The 21084-nt window shown below is 36.4% G+C and overlaps 2 protein-coding genes across 2 annotated transcripts in view; both read left to right on the top strand.

The window, feature by feature from the left end:
- grm5a (glutamate receptor, metabotropic 5a) overlaps positions 1 to 13917 on the top strand; it is a 35379-nt gene extending 21462 nt beyond the window's left edge. Inside the window, exons 4-9 of the mRNA XM_053476250.1 lie at positions 1023 to 1258; positions 1674 to 1920; positions 2078 to 2246; positions 3145 to 3271; positions 8149 to 9088; positions 11676 to 13917. Of these exons, the coding sequence (XP_053332225.1) occupies positions 1023 to 1258; positions 1674 to 1920; positions 2078 to 2246; positions 3145 to 3271; positions 8149 to 9088; positions 11676 to 12552 (2596 nt within the window). The 3' untranslated portion in view covers positions 12553 to 13917. The remainder of the gene's footprint in view (positions 1 to 1022; positions 1259 to 1673; positions 1921 to 2077; positions 2247 to 3144; positions 3272 to 8148; positions 9089 to 11675) is intronic.
- Positions 13918 to 15868: 1951 nt separating this feature from the next.
- Positions 15869 to 20804, top strand: rab38b (RAB38b, member of RAS oncogene family). The gene is made up of 3 exons (XM_053476251.1): positions 15869 to 16067; positions 17107 to 17387; positions 20524 to 20804. The coding sequence occupies exons 1-3, from the start codon at positions 15869 to 15871 to the stop codon at positions 20674 to 20676; spliced, it is 633 nt and encodes a 210-aa protein (XP_053332226.1). The 3' UTR covers positions 20677 to 20804.
- Positions 20805 to 21084: the final 280 nt, after the last annotated feature.

Below are 21084 nucleotides of genomic sequence, written 5' to 3'. Positions count from 1 at the left end.
TTATTTTCCACATTCTACAACAATACTTGGGATTTCAAAACTATAAAATAACATATGGAATTAGGTAAATAATGAAACTGGCTCTCATAAAGACCATCCCAGGACGGCGAGACCAAAACCTACCTCTGCCGCAGACAAGAAGTTCATTTAGAGTTATCAGCCTGAAAAATGACCAATTAACAGCACCTCAGATTAAAGGTGTTATAAAGTCCTTACAGAGCATAAGTAGCAGACACATCTCACCATTACCTGTTCAAAGGAGATTAATGCATTTTTTGGACGCCTTCAGCATTTCTTTACGATGTAGAAAGAAATAAAAATCAGAAAAGATCATAGAGTTAGAAAGTGACCCCAAACTTTTGAACGATAGTGTGTATATATATGTGAATATTATTTTTACTAATTAAAATGGATGCACATTAAGGGACTCACTAAACTGTTCAAAGAGATCAGTGAAGTAATTTAGAGAGCTGAGCCTTAGTTCCATCAAATAAATTGCTGCTGTATTCCCCATTTCACATTTGATCTGCTGTGGGTGTCACAAATTATCCCTCTGCTCTTCGAGTGTGCAGAATGGTTCAACATCTCACACTCTGTGCTTTCGTTCACTAAACCATCTGCTTTTCTTTCTGCTGTGTCTCGAACATGTTTATATTTACGTAGATTAGTTCGTCTATTTCAATTCAATTTCTAAAAATATTTCTTTCCTCGTTCCCTTATCTCATTGTAAAAACCTGGATATGGATATTCATTCTTTGGTGCTGCCAGCTTGTCTTTGCTATGAACAATTAAAGATCTGGTTATTGCATTCTGTCTTGAGTCACATGCTGAGTATAAACACCAGTGTCCTGCTCTCACTAACACACTTTACAGCGGGGATGTGTGAAACAGTTGTTGGTTGTTTCTGTTTTGGAACATTGCTGATTATGTAAATGTATTCCAACATTGATTCCTGTTGTCACAGCATTTAATTTCACTGGATCACACTCCTTCCTGCTGCATTTCTCTGCCCCTCTCTGCAGTGATGGCTGGGCCGATCGGTATGATGTGACAGATGGATATCAGAAAGAAGCGGCTGGAGGCATCACCATCAAGCTGCAGTCTGCTTATGTCACCTGGTTTGATGATTACTACCTGAATCTGCAGCCAGACACGAACCATCGCAACCCCTGGTTCGTTGAATTTTGGCAACATCGCTTCCAGTGCCGACTCAAGGGCCACCCACAGGAGAACACGAAATACAACCGCACCTGCACCAGTGAGTGTAGCTTAAACAAAAAAGTTGACATTTTTAAAAGCTTTTACCCTTTAAATGAAGAAATCTTGTATAAAAACAATTGTTGTGGTTATTTACTATTTAAAAAATGTACATTTTGGGCAAATTATCTTGGTACAAACTTTCCCATCGATTTTTTCCAAAATTTTAGGACATTGATTAACCTCATTCACCTTGATAGCTAATTTCTTTATAAAACAGCACAAATGCTGTCTTCATAGCATTGTCACATGAAATAGACTTGTTTTCATTATTTACTATTTTTTGGGCTTTATGGTACTTGTGTATTTATTTTTAGAGGCATACTTGCTTTGTTTGTATTACAGAAGTTTGCACAGTACTGTATGTATAGTAAGATGCTTTAAAAAAGTAATACACCTAATCTTTCCCTAATCAGAGAAAGAGTCTCTCCGGATCCACTATGCTCAAGACACTAAGATGGGCTTTGTCATCAATGCCATCTACAGCATGGCTTATGGTCTACACGCCATGCAGAAATCACTGTGTCCTGGCTATGCTGGTCTGTGTGAATCAATGAGGCCCATCGATGGCCGCAAACTTCTTGAATTCCTCATGAGGACCAATTTCACTGGTGTTTCTGGAGAGGTGGTGCTCTTTGATGAAAATGGGGATTCTCCAGGAAGGTAGGGGCAAAAAAAACAAAAAAACTCCAAGCATGGATGATAAATATGATGTATTTTATAGCTATTTCTTCTTGATCATATATACTGTATACGTGTGTATGTGTGTGTGTGTGTGTGTGTGTGTGTGTGTGTGTGTGTGTGTGTGTGTACTGTTCAGATATGAGATCATGAACTTCAAACAGATGAGTGAAGAAGACTACAGCTACATTCATGTCGGCAGCTGGGACAACAGTGGACTAAAGATGGACGATGAAGAGATCTGGGCCAACAGCAGCATGATCATCCACTCAGTCTGCAGTGACCCCTGTGAAAGGGCTCAGATTAAGGTAAGAAATATTGTATCATAAAAGTCATAAAATGACACAGAACTTATGAATTGTTATGCAGTCATAACATGAAAGAAATAACTTTAATGAAGTCAGGAAATTAAAAAGCCAGGAATTAATTTAGACAGAGTCACTGTGTGATCTCTACTAGTATAGTAGGGTGGATTAAAAACGTAGACATGATTTACATTATCCAATCTTACCACATTAATAATGTTAATTGGTGGTAGTAAAATGTGTGTTTTTATGTATATGTGTAAACACAATATTAATATGAGAGAAATTACATTAAAACATTGTAAAATGTGCTTTTATTTAATGCTAACCTTTCATGCCTATTATTATTTACAAAACAATGTTATTTGACACCTGCAGTGTGTATGCACAAGCACTAGGGACTGTCATATTTTGGAGGAATAGGGCTAGCATAAAATGCTAAAAAAAAAGATTTATACATAAATAAATAGGGAGGTGGGGATCGGTTTTAATTCCCACCTCAGGGTGTGTGCGCACGTCCAGTTTCCTCCCACAGGTCAACAACAAGATTAGGTTAATTGCCGTTCCCAAATTGCCTGTAGTGTGTGACTGTGCGTGTAAATGTTGACAGGAGGTCCTACCACGGTAATAAACACAATGGTAATCATAATTGGCCTCCACAGTCCCTAGCTGGACTACAGAACTTCCTAGATGGATGAATGGATACATAAATGTCCATAAATATGGATTTTTTTACAATGTTTGTAAAACAAAAATAGGTATCACACAGCTGCTTAATCGGTGAGGAAATGTATTTTTGTTTTAATGGCATGACTAGGGTTTATGAGGATTCTTTGCTTGGATTTTGAAAATCTGTATTAGTATGATTGGACTATTGATAAGTTCCTCGATCTCATCCAAGGTAATCCGTAAAGGTGAAGTTAGCTGCTGCTGGACCTGTACTCCATGTAAAGATAATGAGTATGTCTTTGATGAGTACACCTGCCGGGCCTGTGAGCTGGGATCCTGGCCAACAGATGATCTCACAGGTGAGTAAATAGATCTTAATAATGTAAATATTAAAATACCATACATTTTTATTATGTTAGTAACGCCTAAATAATCCAGCAGTCCCCTCTGAAAGTGTTGAAGTGGCAAGGCTTTGCCTTTGATTTTACTAGACACTGAAAACATTTGGGTTTGAGATGAATAGATGATGCCCAGAGCAACCCTGTTCTATTGGTTCATTAAATAGTTAATAGTTTGTTTGTTTGTTTTTTTTTATGACCATGATGACCAGAGAACTGTCTGTTAAAAAAAGCTAAGAAAATAGGAAAATTGATGCTTATGTATAACAATTTAAGTACTTTGGCATGTCCTGATAAAGAGAAAAACCTCTGGTGTACAAACAACCACACATCAAACAGTACAATCAAGGAAAATAACAGCAGTCAATGTTAGAAACAACCACCAAAAGGCCTGCGGTGTAAGTATCACAAGCCACATGTTTACTATTTCTTAAAATTTATTTTTCTTATATTTTTCTAATATTTATATTTCTTAAAGAACAAAAAATATGGAGAAAGGCCATACCACAAAAAACAATCAGTTATGATGTGAGTTTTTGCAACCAAGGGATATGCAACCAAATATTAAAAGTGATTTATTATACTTTGGCCTTGCCTTTTCAGTGGTGGAGGGGACTGTATGCGATCAGACACTGCCTGGCCCAAATAACTCACAATCTGTATTTAAATAAGCAAATACTTAATTGCCTAAATTTAGATAATTGCTGCAGCAATCTGACAACAAGTCTTTTAACAATAACCTTTGTAGTGAATCACTTTTCATTTCTTAAACTCATTATGAATACAAGCTTTCAGCCAAAAATTAAATATTACATACAGTAGTATACTACTTTTAAAAAGTCTTAGAGGTCTGTTAACAGCTTCTGTTTCAAACGCAGTGTATATTGGTGCTTTCACACCTTAGGCCCAGGCATGAATTCAAGTACACTCAACCCCAAAGTCTGGTACATTTGAGTAATGTGAGCATTCAGCATACTTTGCTTTGGTCTTTTTGAAAATCTGGTCTTGAGCATGGTACAGCTTACTTACAGTAGGTGCGGTTCATATATAAAAGTTAACTGTACCTGACCATGGAAGTCAACTGTTGTTTAGAGTGCACTGTAATGAACACCATCTGTCTTTTCCAATATCTCCATGTGATTGAACATATCCTGACACCAGGTATACACCTGCTTGGTTTGTGAGCCGCCATTAAACACAAGGAAAAAAGAGAACATGGAAGTTAACCTTCGCATTATGCCTTATATTATTAATATTTTTAAAATAAAAATTCAATAGCAATGCTCTCATATGCCTACTTACTTCCAGCTATGACTGTATGGGTAAGAGGATGAGGTCGGCACTGTACTACACACACACACAGACTTCGGAGGAGACAGATGGCACTGATGATATAGTGTCTAAACAGTGATCTACTTCTGTTCTCAAGTATTATTTGGTCCCATATCTGATTCAGTCTGTGCCCGAGTACGCTGTATTATTTTTGACACCCCTTTTCCAGCAGACTTGGGCACGGTTCCAGAAACGATTGTGTTCTCACTGATCAAAATAAACCAGATTTTTTATTCTCGAAAATTATTCCGGGGCCGTAATGTGAAAATGCTCTAAGTGTCTGTAGTTTTAAATGCATTTGCTAAAATGCACTTTTCTGGCCAATCAGAATGCAGGAAATATGACTTTCCTGATATTTTTATGTGTGGAACAAAACACATACTTACAAATACTTATTTTACCCCCAACTTATTTTTAGGCATTTCCGACCGAATTTCAGGCATTCCATTTCAGATGTGGCTGAGAAAAAAAAAAAAGTTGCACTAGCAGCAGATTTAAGATGTATTGATAGTTGTTTTAATTTGCAATGACATCCTTCTTTTAAACTCAGCAACATAGAAGTTAAAACAAGAGCTAAATCTCGTTTCTGTTTCTTACAAGCTTAAAAATTTACAGGTTAGTTGTATTAGCAGGCTAGTGAACTAAATCATCAAAATTAAAAGAAATAAACACGTCAGACTTCAGTCTGTGTGTAGTGAATCTACAGTATATAATTTATGAGTTTTACTTTTTGAATTGAATTACATAAATAAATCAACTTTTTGATGATATTTTAATTTATTGAAATGCACCTGTAAAGGGGTACAGAAGAAAAAAAAAAACTAGGTGGTAGAATGCCAAAGGCCAGACCTCAACCCCATTGAGATGCTGTGGCGTGATCTTAAGAAAGCTGTGCACTAACAATTGTTCTCAAACATTAAGGAAATTACACACCATTGTAAAGAAGACTGGGCTGATTTCTCATCAAACTAGTTATAAGAAGACTAATGAGACTAATAACTCCTGCAGAAAATCTTAAGTTATTTTTGATTGCTTTTTGCTAAGGTGGTTCTACATGTTATAGATTTTTTTTTTTTTTTTTTATGAAAATGACCCAAATCATTCAATACAAAGCAGTAAAGTAAATTAAGATGAAAAAGACAATACATTTTAAGAGCCTGTGTAGGATTGGAATAAATTAGAAGACATGTTGTGTGTTGAGACGGAAATTACAGAGATGATGATTTTAGTGACTCTCATATGAACCGCATAACAGCGGGGTAATCATTTGATAGAACAAGATCTAGGTTAAGAGTAGGAGTGCTTATTTATAATAAACTGTTGCCTTTCAAATTATAAACAGAAGCAGGGATACTGGGCTTGGCATAGTTAAACTGGTATGTTTAGTACAGATATATCTAGTTATACATTTCCAGTGTCTGGGTCACTGAGACTCATAACAGACCTACAGCAATTAAATGCAATAAACAGAGCTTTGGACATGGTCCTCATGAGAACAATAAGTACCATTTTAAATAAATAAATTAATTAATGAATAAATAAATAAATAAATAAAACAAATCCCTCTTAAGTTTCAATGACCCTTAACATCTCAACAGACTCAGTTGTTCTTTTTTTTTCTTTGTAACAATGATTTTTTTCTTGGCACAGGAAAGCATGCTAGGGGCTTACAGCATGTAATCAGCTTAAACAACAAAAGCAGAAACAAATCCATTTTTGTAACATTAATTGAGAGATTTCATCGAGTTTGGAAGCCTTTTTAAGCAGATTATATCAATACTTTTGACTGTTTGTGCCAGTCAAATGGTGGTCAATGTTGTTCAACAAGTGGTACATAAGGAGCAATTGTATTGTACAGATCTTTCCAACTGTTTTTGGAGATTAAGATAACTGTCTACTGATAACTGTAAGATAAAAATAATAATAAAAAATATAAATAAATAAATAAATAAATAAATAAATAAATAAATATGAATAGTGGTATGAAGGTTGTAAGTGACTGAACAAAGACACAGTACACTGTAACCCCATAATGAGATATGGGAATTATTTGAATCTGTACCCAGATGCACAATTAATTGCACCATCTCATTTTACATTCCATCTATTACTAATAATAAGGCTCACATGTGTGCAATACTGTATAACAGCTGACACAGACTGGAGACCTGTCTCTGTAAGCAAGATGACACTGATTCAAAAAAACTGACTGATCATCATAAACCATATGGGAGAATAGAACAAAACAGATTTGCTTAATATATTTCTCATTTAATATCTGCTTAGAAACAGCAGGAATTTGCTATTAATAAAAAGGAAAAAAAACGTTGTCTCAGCTTGTTGACAATAAGATAAAAGAAATGGGGAAAATTAACCAATGCAATTAAAAATTAGGATCACTCAAAATCAAACTAGTGCCAAACTACAAAATAAAAATATTGAAATTTTACATGTTATAGTCATTGAAAATAATAGTAGATGGGAAATTTGTATTGATGTATGTGATGGACTACGCAACACGTTAAATGTCTTTGTAAATGATTAATATACTGGTTTTAGTGGTGTAAATTCATGGGGATCATAGGGAGAGTCACTGCAAATCAGAGGACTACCAACAGCAGGGCTATGACTCACAGTAGTAGAAAGATCCAACTGAATAGATTACCCCACTTGCTAGGAATATCACCCTGGACTCCATTCAAAGCCTCTTGTGCTCTGGGAAATCTCTGGTTTTCTTATCATAGGCTTTCCAGTTCCTCTTCTGGGTAATCCCAGTGTGTCAGCTCACCAAATGTTGGAAAGAGGACTGGGCCAGAGTCTCATATTTCTAATTATTACTGTAATTAGCAAATTCACAAAGATATTTTTAGCTTCATATAAAAGATATATCACTTCATATAAAACAACTTAAGTACTTGCATTTCCAGAACCCATAATATTAATCTCATAATGCAAATTTATAGTTTTAATCTTTTAAGCTCCCAATATTTTTGGGTTCTGTACATTCTGTCTAACTACACTGAAATGTTTATATATTTTTTCTTTAGGTGTTTCCAATAAAACTTTTTATTTATTATATTTTATAGTTTTACGATAATAGTGGAATTATTAGTGTGTAAATATAATTTATTATATATAAAGTGTGTTAAAAAGCTGAAAAGTGCATATTACTAGGACTTTCTAGTATTTACCATTTTAAGTCTTATTACATTGTCACCAGTGGCCTGTCTTTTTAGAAGCTCTGTTTCTCCTGATCTGAGTTCTCTACTTTTATGACTTCTCATACAAATAAAAAGGTAAATAGCCTATGTAAGGCTTTTAAGGCCACCAACACAGTACATGTCAGTATTTATATTTACATTTTAACATTTCATAGTGTTTGATGTTATTACTTTTGCTTTTCCAATTATTTCAATCTTCAATAAGTGGTTGTAACTGCCCATTCTACAGTAAAAAAAAACTTGTAATACAAAATAAGGTCCTAATAATGCTTTCCTGTTTCTTAGGGTGCGAGCCAATACCAGTGCATTATTTACAGTGGGGAGACCCTGAACCTATAGCGGCTGTGGTCTTTGCTTGCCTTGGTCTTCTGTCCACCATCTTTGTGACACTGGTTTTCATCAGGTTCCATGATACACCAGTTGTGAAATCCTCCAGCAGAGAACTTTGCTTCATCATACTGGCTGGCATCTGTCTGGGTTATCTTTGCACTTTCTGCCTCATCGCCAAGCCACATGTAGTGTACTGCTATCTACAGAGACTAGGTATTGGCCTTTCCCCTGCTATGAGCTACTCTGCTCTGGTTACCAAGACCAATCGCATTGCTCGCATCTTGGCTGGCAGCAAGAAAAAAATCTGCACCAAGAAGCCTCGCTTTATGAGTGCCTGTGCCCAGTTGATTATAGCTTTCATCCTTATTCTCCTGCAGCTGGCCATCATAGTTGCACTCTTCATTATGGAGCCTCCTCAGGTGATCTATGACTACCCATCAATCCGTGAGGTGCACCTCATCTGTAATACAACAACACTAGGAGTGGTAGCACCGTTGGGCTACAATGGGCTGCTCATTCTCAGCTGTACCTTTTATGCCTTCAAGACTCGTAATGTCCCAGCCAACTTCAATGAGGCCAAATACATCGCCTTCACCATGTACACCACCTGCATCATCTGGCTGGCCTTTGTGCCTATCTATTTTGGCTCCAATTACAAAATAATCACTATGTGCTTTTCCGTCAGTCTCAGTGCGACCACCGCTTTGTGCTGCATGTTTGTGCCAAAAGTCTATATCATGCTTGCAAAGCCAGAGCGCAACGTGCGCAGTGCGTTTACCACATCTACTGTCGTAAGGATGCATGTGGGTGACGGCAAGTCTGCCTCATCAGCTAGTCGCTCCAGCAGTTTGGCTAAACTCTGGAAGCGACGTGGATCAGGAGCAGAAAATGTCAGGTATGTTATTATGCTAAATATGTTGTTCAGGTTTAATTACTATGTGCATTTAAAGTAACATTGTGGCAGAATTACCAGGTAGTTGATTCAATTAATATTTATTAATACATTCCTACTACTGTATATTGTTTGTACACAGCAATGGCACACTGTTTATTTTTAGAAGATTAAACTGATTACAACATATTACCCTAAAAAACACTTCTGCAATTTTACAGTAATAATATTATTTGCAAATCAATATACATAAAATACATATATTTAATCAATGTTTTCAAAACCTTTAAAAAAGAAAGTGATTAAAAAAAAGTAAATAAAAAAAATATTATTTCAGTTCACTTAAGAACGAACATATCATATTACACTATAGGAACTTGCTAAAATAGACAATTAATATAGAAAACCATAAACATTGAGCAAGAACCATATGGAAAATTGCAGGGTCCTGTCCTGTGTTCTGTATCCAAAATAAACAACTTTAAATTAAGTATATCTACTTATATTAATTGAAGAATGACATTGGTGGTTAAAGGCCTGTAGTGACCTCAATTTAAAGTGGTCAATCAGTCTGTGGGCAGTGCTGATGATGTCTGCTAACTTCTACCTAGATAAGGGTCTTGAATTTATGATAGATTAACAGTTTGAGTATCAAATGCCCACTGTCTGAGCTAAGTATAGCCGCAGGCACATTTTTTCAGGCACATTAAAATACTCTGCAGACTAATTTTCATGGAGCACTGGAAGGTAAATTGATAGCAAGGCAATCAGTTGATTTGCAAAACTGAGTTTAATTACTCAATAAAATGACAGATTTAGGTCTTGTTTTCAAATTCTGTGCAAAGTAGAGAAATCAGCAGGAGAGGAGCAAAAGTATATAAAAAGTGCTTGCACATTTATAAAATTACCCACTGCATCTCCAAGTCTCCACCCCCATTTATAAGAGACACTTGACCATGCCCGTCACCACACAGTGGGAAATGAAAATAGAGTTGCATAAAATTGGAGTTGCACAAAATAGATTACAAGAGATTTAGCACATGGGAAAGCAATTTAGTCAACTAGGACGTGATGTAGTCACCTATTGCCAGCCTCTGTCCTTCATTGACTTTTTGAGTATCTATTTAGTGATTGCTTCTTTTTATAATTAACAATTTTGTACAAAGTCACCATTAGTGAATAGTTGGTAACCTCAGCAAAGTGGACACATTTCCTGTTCACACAACTTTCCACACAATTATGTAAGACATTTATTTAAGATTGCATTAGTATCTAATAACTATCTAGTAACTATATTGACACTCTAAATGTATATATATATATATATATATATATATATATATATATATATATATGTATATATATGTATCCATTTTTTTCTTTCAACCTGATTTGCAACAATTTCCATTTGATATACAAATAAGATTTTATACAATTTAATTTAAGAATTTACTTAGACCAAGGCATTCACTAGGGTGCGGATGAGGAGTCTCCCAGTAGGAGGAATGCACAATGCAGGGGAACAATTGGTATTTGCACATGGATTAACATCTGGCATATTTTATCATGCTGCTTTCACTATTCTCAAACCAATCTGCAACAGACATTGTGCTTTGTAGCGAGGACAGGGAACAGGTGGAGAAAAATTTGGAGAGGTGGAGGCATGCTCTGGAAAGCAGGGGGAATTAGGGTTATCCGCAGCAAAACAGAATACATGTGTGTAAATGAGAAGGACCCAAGTGGAACGGTAAGGCTACACGGAGCAGAGGCAAAGAAGGTGCAGGACTTTAAGTACCTGGGGTCAACGGTCCAGAGAAACGAAGAGTGTGGAAAGGAGGTGAAGAGGCGGGTACAGGCAGGTTGGAATGGGTGGAGAAAAGTTTTAGGTGTGTAGTGCGATAAAAGAGTATCAGCGAGAATGAAAGGAAAAGTGTTTAAGACAGTGGTGAGACTAGCAATGCTCTATTGTAAATTTGGTGCACCAATCAATCTACAACACATGTCTTTGGACTGTGGGGAAAACCAAAGGTTAACCACTGAGACACCATGCCTCCCATATGTGGCACACAAAACTGTATGATCCAATATGAAAATGCATGAGTTTTTGATGCTACATTTGATGCTTGATCTTAGGGGAAACTGTAAGATCAGCCTATTTAGCAGACTAGACCAAGGACGGTGCATAGTACAGCATGGAAAAACCAGTCAACTACTGTATATGCAAGTAGTACTGTATGTAACCACACTAGACAATCAGGCAGTAGGAGATGTGGTATATTTTGAGTGCGAAAAATATCCGAACATAAATTTAACAATTTAAAATTTATAAATCATTATTTATTATTTATAAATTAAGGAGTAACATTTTTTTATCATACTTTATGAGACCATTCACATTTTTTTATTTGTTTTTTATTTTAAATAATTTTTGTACAAATATCACTGATGACTTGAATAACAGCATTTCATATAAAATAGCATATAATTTACTATTTTATATGAAAAGGGTTTGAAGCTATATTGGATTAGAGGACAGAGAATAACATCTACTGTATATCAACTGGTCTGAGTTCATGTTTTCTTTCCTCAGTTCAAATGGCAAGACGGTTACTTGGGCACAAAATGAGAGAGGCTACCGGCCAAACCTGTGGAAGAGGATCTCAATTCATATCAAGAGAAAAGAAGAGGTCAATCAAACAGCTATAATTAAACCTTTCTCCAAGGGCTGTGATGCACCTTCTGACACTGGAATTAAAATGTCATTTGAACGGCCACCAAGTGGCCAACGCTACCCTGTTACCTACCGTCCACGCACTCCCTCTCCACTGCCCACCGTGTGCCAGCGTGGGTCAATGCAGCGCTGCTGTGAAGATGAGGAAGATGTTAGAGAACGGCCTTTGCCAGTGGCAGCACTTCCTACGTATCTTACAGAGCGTTTACAGCAAGGTGGACCATTGCAGACATCCATTATGGACCAGATTAGTAGTGTGGTGAACCGTTTCACTGCAAACATCAGCGAGCTCAACAGTATGATGCTACCACCTGGCTCTACTTCAGGCAGTACCATAAATGCCTCTGGCCCCTGCTCTCCCTCCTTTAAGTTGCTTCCACGAGAGATGCAGCGCTCGACAACAGTGACCACTTATGCAGAGGTGGTGGCTGCAGCTAATGCTACCCCCCGCTCAGCAGTAGGCATTGCGGGAGGGATAGTCACAGGTGGAAGCAGCAGGGCATCCCCCGCTAGTCTCTCTAATAGCACCTATGACCCCTCTTTTGCAGTCAGGACCACGGAGTTTGAGGAACTGGCTGCTCTAACACCTCCATCCCCATTCAGGGACTCCTTAGTGGGCTCACCGCATGACTCTCCAACTTGTCCAGACTCAGACCTGGCTCTGTGTGAGCGCAATTCCCCAAAGTATGACCGACTGATGCTGCGCAACTACAGCCAGAGCTCCTCCTCACTATAATTAGCCTTCCAGATGATCAAATCACATGCTATCAAAAAGAACCATCAGTGGCATGCGGGCATTTTAAATACTGTTATGACAATATTTTCAAATCAGGTTCTACTATACTGTTGCGGAACTCAAGAGAACTGGAATCAAGGCTATACTGAGAAAAGGATCAGGGATAAAACAATGCTTGAGGAAGCTCTGCAGGGATTTATTGAAAGTAGCTAAATAGCTTCTTTTAGTCTGAACAGCATGGATGAAAATGTTCTTTGTAAGCTTTTGAATAAAGTGCACCAACAGAGATGTCAAAGCAGCTTGAGGTGCACACATGCTTTTGCTTAGGAAAGCTCAGCGAACAAAGGACTGCGATAGTATACTGTGCTTGACCTTAAGCCAGTGACCACATTCCAACAGTATAACCACATGTGATTATATTGAAAGATTGTTATATTTGTTGTTTGTGTATAACGCTGTCCTTCAGCCAAATTTCTTGCATACTATAATGCTTTAACATAATATACAGTATATCTTGTTTTAGTTGTATGGGATACATTCTGAACAAATCTTTAAATGGCATTATTTTCCAAGTGACTGTGTTTCAGTAACAAGTACTAAACAGTCTTAGTCTTGTTTAACACTTCAGATGCAAAGAAAATGACACGTCATATTTTAAAGATGTTTAGTTGTTTTAATTTAATAGAATTTTACTGTTAGGCTGGCTGTGTAATGTGCAACATAAAGATAGCAATACTTAAGGCTTAGTGAATTAGTAGACAAGCATTCAAGCGCACATGCTTTGCATCCTGTTACAATGTTATTTATAGTAATTATGTACTTTTGAATGTGAATCAGTCAGATACGTTTTCATTTAACCCTAATGAATTTAACTTGTCTATTTATAGACATCATTTGGACCAAACAAATTCTCTTTTTAAAAGATTTTTTTTTAATTCAAGGCAGTGCTTAAACTTTCTACTAATGTTGTGCACTGTGCATATCTCTTCAGCCTACATTGTGCAATATATTTACTGAATGGATGTAATGCATGCAGAACACTGCCAACAGCTGAATCTACAAGTGTTACCTTTTGTATATTTTCTAAAAGCATTTTGCATCTTTTGCTCTTTACCTTTACCTTTTTCAAAAAATTGTAGATATTGGCTCTAAGTGTGAGGTATTTTTCTACCCAACATTTGTGTTGATTTAGTATATTACTGTAATATATTAGGCTAATAATTATTAGTTTAGGCCTTGTGATGGTGAAATGAATGTATCTTGTAAAAGCTTTTATAATAGTTTATCTATGTGACAATTAGCAAGAAGTTGAAAGTAAAAAAAAAAAGGGAAAAACATTTTTTATTCAGTTGCATTTGTATTGTGTGACAAAAAAATGGAAATAGGCTACTTCTGAATATTATTAAAACGGATAAAATGTCAAGGATTAATTTTTTTGTTGTTCTACACTATTGTAGGAAGATAAATGATTAGTTGGTTGTTGTGGGCTAAACTGGATTCTCATGCTGCGATTGCATTTTGTTTCTGTTTTTCTTTTCATTTCTTGACACCTCCCACACTTCTGCCCATGACGCGCGTGGGCATGCACGCACACACAGAATTGGGCGATTACAATTCGGGTCTAAAATCCAATTGGCTGAAAAGTGTTTACAACCTATAAAAATATAAATATCAACAAATATTTTATAACATTATCGAAAATAATATCCATTCATAATAAGACATTACAAAGTATTTCTTTAACACTGCATTTATCATCACGATACAATAATCATTAAGCCTTTGTGCTGTTTAAGCTAAATCTGTGCCTGTTATGTTGCTTAGCAACAAAAGCTCACTGTTAAGAGACATGGTGAAAGGAGTGTTTGTTTTAGGCCTAAATATTTTACTATAAATAGTACATTACAATATATACTGATGACTTTTTACACATTATAGTGTCATTTTATTAAATCCATAAGACCCTACTTGGGTCATTCTACAAAAATGGTGGAAAGTGCTGTCACTTAGAGTCGTGGATGCCAAAATTAGTTAAATTAACATAACAGACACATTACTTGTACATGTTCAGAAATTATGGTATTTACTTTTAACCATGAAATAATTTTTCTTAGTTTAATGTTCTATATTGAATTGAGGCATTTTTAAAGGCCAAGTTCAAGGAAATATTTTATCACTATGATACATGGAATATTCATACATGAAAGTGGGTCCAGGTACTTTTCATCCAAAGATATATTTTTATTAAATAAATATGATTCACAATAACATAAATACCTTATGAAATAAATTAAACACTAAAATCATGAAACATAATAAATTATAATTAAGAATATGAAATAAATATCAGTCACCTCTGTAACGCCAGTGACTACTTTCAACAATTTGAAAATGTTCTTGAGTTCTTAAGGTATTGCTTAGAAATGCCATTTTTATTTTGCAATTTTAAGTGCTGCTTTTTAGTTAGAAATTGGCGTTTCTTATTTTATACTTACAACTGTTAAAAATTTAAAATAAAAACTGATTATGCATAAATGAAAACTATCCCATGGAAGCCATTTTTTTAATAGGTCTCTAATTAAAAAAATTGTTTTTATTGTCATTGGTAATACCTGGAGCGAAGTAACAGCAATTAAAAAATGTGCAAAAATAATGAATTAATAAAAATGCATCAGGCTCTACTTTTTGTGGATTCATAAAGTTTAAAAGTAAGTCTTACATCTGGAAAGTATTCACAGTGCTTCATTTACTCCACATTTTGTGTTACAGCCTTATTCCTAAATGGATTCAATTAATTCTTTTTCTCAAAATTCTACCGCATAATGACAACGTGAAAGAAGTTTGTTTGAAATGTTGCAAATTTATGAAAAAAAAATTAATAAATAAACGAAACTGTACATTTCAGGGATTTATTTTTATTTTTATTTATTTTTTTGCCCCAAAATTCCACTGTTTCTAAATAATGGCCCACCAGTCTGTGGTAAAATCACAGTAAAACAAAGTATTACCCCCTAAAGAACCATGTAAAGAGTGAAAGGTCTCTCAGGTTAAAGTCACATTCGCTGTATCTGAGAACATTCAAACAAACAAAATACTGATTATTTTAGTTTTTTACTTCAACAATTACGAGATTAATATACACACGCACGCACGCGCGCGCTCGGGATGGATGGGGGGGAGAAAACGTGACTCCCACGAGAGACGCCAACATGCCGGTCACAAGTTGCTCTCCCGCCCCACCCTGCCCGGGGTTTATCGGCTGCATCACTGAACTTCTCTCGGGACTCCGAGTGGAGCGACCGCGCAGTCCGCCGCCATGCAGAGCCATCAGAAAGAACACTTGTACAAAATCCTCGTTATCGGGGATTTAGGTGTGGGCAAGACCAGCATCATTAAGCGTTATGTCCATCAGACGTACTCTACGAACTACAGAGCCACCATCGGGGTGGACTTCGCTCTCAAAGTTCTCAACTGGGACTCGGAGACCGTGAGACTGCAGCTCTGGGACATTGCAGGTAGGCGTGGGCGGCAGCGCTCGTAACAATCCTCATGTCCCTGCCTCGGGCCTCTTTCTTTCTCAGACTGGACTCTGGAAGGTTATGATGTCCACGTGTTTAAAAACTTACGCCTATTAATTAGACAATTAGACATGGCTCACGCAAGAAATTGTTACATTGGATGTATGGTTGCATTTGCCCCAGTCAAGTTGTCTGTAACCCCATTTCAGCTTTTACATGTACAGAGAAATTGTTCACTCTTAAATTTACACTGATTTCCTAAGCCCTGATGGAAAGAAATTAACATTAGAGTTAATGCAATACTGGAGAGTTTGCTGGTTAGACCTACTTATAAGAGCAGATCCAACTGGCAGAGTGGATTGTCAAGTTCCTGAGCCCTCAGTGTGCCTCCTACAGAACACTATTTTAATAAATCCAGATCCATTTATGCCAGCCACCTCTCTACCTCTCTCTCTTTCTCTCTCTCTCACACACACAACATGCAGGCATAACTGAACACAACCACCTACACTGACATTGGTTCACACTGTACACAAATATAAAGGTTCTGAAACTCTCTCTCTCTCTCTCTCTCTCTCTCGCTCTAATTTCCCATGTGGAAGGTATGCATGCAATCATATGATAAGTGGTCTCATGTGAGTAAGATTTGGAGGTGCTGTAGATCACATGAGAGTCATTGTGGAGGAAAATCGCCCTAAACAAACCAGACAGGAGTAGCTACTGTAACTTTGGTTGTTAGCCAACCTGCGAATACTGTACATGCACAAATAAACTATAGAATCTAACAAGTGAGTTTTTACTGTAGTAATAGAATTAGTGAATGAGTATTACATCATTTTTAATTCATTGTTTACTTATGAAGAAAATGTAAATACTTTATTGTGCATTTCTCTAAAGCTCACAAATAATCACAAATAAAACAGTCAGTTTTACGGTTGTATAATACATGCACAGCAATAAAGTTCAGTGTTATTAACAAATGTATGCTTACCTTGCCTTGTGTTTCCCCCCGCCCCCTGTTTTGCCTATCATTAAGGTCAGGAGCGCTTTGGGAACATGACACGTGTATACTACAGAGAGGCCATGGGGGCATTCATTGTTTTTGATGTCACCAGACCTGCAACATTTGAAGCAGTTGCTAAATGGAAGGAGGACCTGGACTCGAAGCTGACACTTGCAAATGGCAAAAGCATTACAACTGTGCTTCTGGCCAACAAGTGTGACCAAAGCAAAGACATTCTGGTCAATAACAGTCTGAAGATGGACCAGTTCTGCCAAGAAAATGGATTTGTAGGGTGGTTTGAAACATCAGCTAAGGTAGACTTTTCACATACATCTGTTGGGTGAAACTCCAGAGGCAAGTCTGACTAAAATTGCATATAGGTGTGGGAAGTAGTTGGGATCAATTTACAATGGAAGTCCATTTCATGTTAGTACTTGTGCCAGACTTAACCGTTTTTCTCCATTCATAATTCTATAAATACATTTAAAAAGATGACACTTTCTTACATACAAGCAGTTACAAACAAGAGGCTTCACTTATCAACATTGTGTAAAAAAAATCTAAATGGTTTCTCATGAATTAAGTGGAACTACAGTAGAATTCTCATACATACAGTAAAATATGATTATATGTACACGAGTAATAAGTAATAACATTTAACTAATGTATTAACTTTTACATCAAGTAATAACATTTACTGAAAGGAAATTCTCTGTAGCTGCCATGCCACAGTTTGTTTTAATATTGGCATGACCGTGATTAACCTTGAATGGGAACTAAGCATCCGTTCAATGGGGAGCTAAAGTGCCATTCAAAGAGTACCTAAAAAGCACCCATTCTATTTAAAAAGTGTCTGTAGCCAAGAATACTATGTCCCTCTAAAATATGGGTCATTACTAAAAGCACATACTATAATTAATTTTTGGAGATAGGCTTACTATTTTCCAACTAACCTTCTAACTAACTTCAAGACATGGTTTCCAGCCTCCTCACAGAAGCAGGTCATTGCTAGATGTTTTAAATACAAATGTTTAATACACTGTATTATATTTTACACAAACTACATACAAATTCTTGTGAGGTATATAATAGTTTATATGCACAAATCTAGAAAATATTTGTTATGATGTAGTCTACATTTTGTGTTTTGCATTTTGTAAAAAGTAAGTAAAGCCCTTTGTTTACATTTGTAGAACTAGCTGTGTTCTGAATTAGATGTTTATCGCATTATACTGCCTATTGAGCTTGTTAAAGTATGTGAGATATCCACAGCTGGAATTGGCTTGGCAATTGTGCAATGGCATAACTAATATTACAAGCATGAGAACAACTAAATGGCATGCTATAATTTGAGAGAAGAACTTAAATTAGTAAGAACTAGATACAGTTCTTGGAGAAATTAAGTGGGAATGCAATAGTGGCCCACTTTTTCTGTGATAATGACTTGTTTTTTCAACGATTACAAAGGTGTCCCTGATATCAGAGGTGTGTGTGTGTGTGTGTTGCTGCAGCTGATCCTCCCCCTGGCAAGAGAAACTCACAGGCACAGAGAATGTATCAAGCTTTAACATCAAAGCCAAAGCCATGACTGTGCTATTTTTAGTCATACTGCATGATAGAATTTGGATTGTTTGGGAGAGGAGGCTTTAAACTTGTGGAATGTCAAGTTTTTATGTGTGTATTTTAAACACTGAGTGCATGATGCCAGTTTTTCCAAAGCAGTCAAAAAATATTTTTTTAGTGTGTGTCCTCTCTATAAACTCCATTAAAGTCTATGGGGTGATTTTTGCACTGATTCCAGGCCAGTTTAGAAGGTGTGAATGATTTTTGATTAACATGATTTTCACCAAATTATTACAGTTTTTCCAGTCATGCTATGTCTCTTTTTTTTAAGTTAGCAGTCAGGGAAGAAAAGTGGTTTGGCACAGGTAGCAAAGGTATCTTCATAATCAAAAAAATTTTAGGAGACCCTAGCCAAACGGTCATTTTGGGGAAAACCATAAGTTGGGGCGCTTAGAAAAGTAATAGTATAAGTGTCATAGGTGATCATTCTGTTTTTCAGCCTGATTGCTCTATACATGTTACCCCGTTTTTTTATTAATCAAAGTTTTTGCACTTACATAATATAGCAATACAAAATAATAGAGAAAATGAACTGATCTGCTCTCCTATCCAGCTATACGTACCACATATATTACATAATATATCATAGCCAAACAACATCATTGTGGTATCTATGAACTATTTACTTACATTTTTCAAATTATATTTATAATCTTTAACCAGCATTTAGTCTAGAACTTTGTTGCTAGTTTTTAAGATTTATAGTATAGTAGCTAAAAGAACAGTGCTATTTTGTCTAGTAAAATGAAACAAATCATGGAATCTCATTCCTTAGAAAGAACTTAAATACTCACATACAGTATAATGTGTAACTGTGATTTACAGAGCCTGACTTTTCGACTAGTCAGCTGCCAATATAAAAATAGGATTAGAAATAGCTAAGCCACCTTATTCAGCCAGCTCAGGCCCTAATGGAATGTCAGGTGGCCAGAACCAGATTACGAGATTCAGGAGATTTAGAATTAAAATTAAAAGTCATGAACATTAGATTTGTAATTACAGCGTCAAATTAAGCAAGAAGGTATGGAACAGGTTTTTTTTTTTTTTACTTTTTAAATTATTAAAAAAAAAATATTTAATTTACCAAGATAACATTCAAGAATTCAATAGAATTTTCTTCTATTAACTTGCAGTGTACATATGGACGGTGTTTAAGTCAAACCAGGAGATTTGTTATGAATGAAGGCATAAAACCGATTGACATTTACAGAATGGTTAAACGCTTTACAGAAGGCCACACTTCCTTAAAGGACGATCCTGGCTGAGGTGGCTCAGCGAGTAGGACACCAGATCCTTAAAAACCAACAGGGAACTTGTTGACAACTTGCAGAAGAGACACAACTGTCTCTGTGAACTGTACAAACAATCATTCAGGAACACCACTTGCACATTACAGGAACTCAGCTGGGAGTTTTTAACACATACAGTACAGTCTTGACCTTACTCCAAGTGATTGCCACATGTTGGGTCATTAAACGAGTTCCTGCGAGGCCAGCATTTGAGAAGTGAAGCCGGTAGTCTGGTTATGACTCTGGCATACTGAGGAATCTTTCTGCCTTGATAGTGTCCAAGCACTAGTGAAATGTTGGTGCAAATTTCAGTAGCGGTTACATTCCATTTTCAAAATTCCTAGTTTGACTTGAACTCATATTTACTGTGGTGATTTTGGTCAATCAGGTTTTTTTTTTAAATCTTTGAAAATGTACCATAGTTGACATACAGTATGCAAATGACCAAACTGATATTAGCGTAGAGTTTACATAGAGGCTTAAAAGTAAACTTTGGCATTATAAGTTTTCTAACACTTTCTCAATCTCACTGCTATAGGAAAACGTTAACATCAATGAAGCTGCAAATTACCTGGTCAAGCACATCATTGCCAGTGAGAACGATATACTCAAATCGGTGGTTCCTGACAGCATTTCCCCTCAGCTGACCACAACCACAAAGATGAGCTGCTCTGCATGTTTCAAACCGTAACATCTGACCAAGACGTGGATTCAGGCTCAGCAGCCTTGGAGAACTAAAAGACGGATGTCCTTTTCTCCCACTGTGTCTGTACCCACAACACCTGCGTGTGAATGGAACACAAAGTCCAGTAACATATGAATGGGTATTTTGTAAGATTACAGTTATTTATCTACAACACAGGGGCTGGCTTATGCAGTTTTCCCCTTGTGATTCAAGACGGACAGATAAAGAACAGTTTTAAAAGACATAGGGAACATATGGGAACTGGGTCCCTTTTTAATACATTGTACATCTGTTTATGAATTGTTTGGGGCTGTTGGTCGCATATGTGTTTCACATGTTGGTATTTGTGTTTAAATGTATTGATGCTGTGAGTAAGTAAGCAGATGTTTTTCCATCATTTCTTTGAGAATATGC

The sequence above is a fragment of the Clarias gariepinus genome, chromosome 17, assembly GCF_024256425.1.
Source record: "Clarias gariepinus isolate MV-2021 ecotype Netherlands chromosome 17, CGAR_prim_01v2, whole genome shotgun sequence".
Classification (NCBI taxonomy): domain Eukaryota; kingdom Metazoa; phylum Chordata; class Actinopteri; order Siluriformes; family Clariidae; genus Clarias; species Clarias gariepinus.
This window is presented reverse-complemented; position numbering and strand designations above follow the sequence as displayed.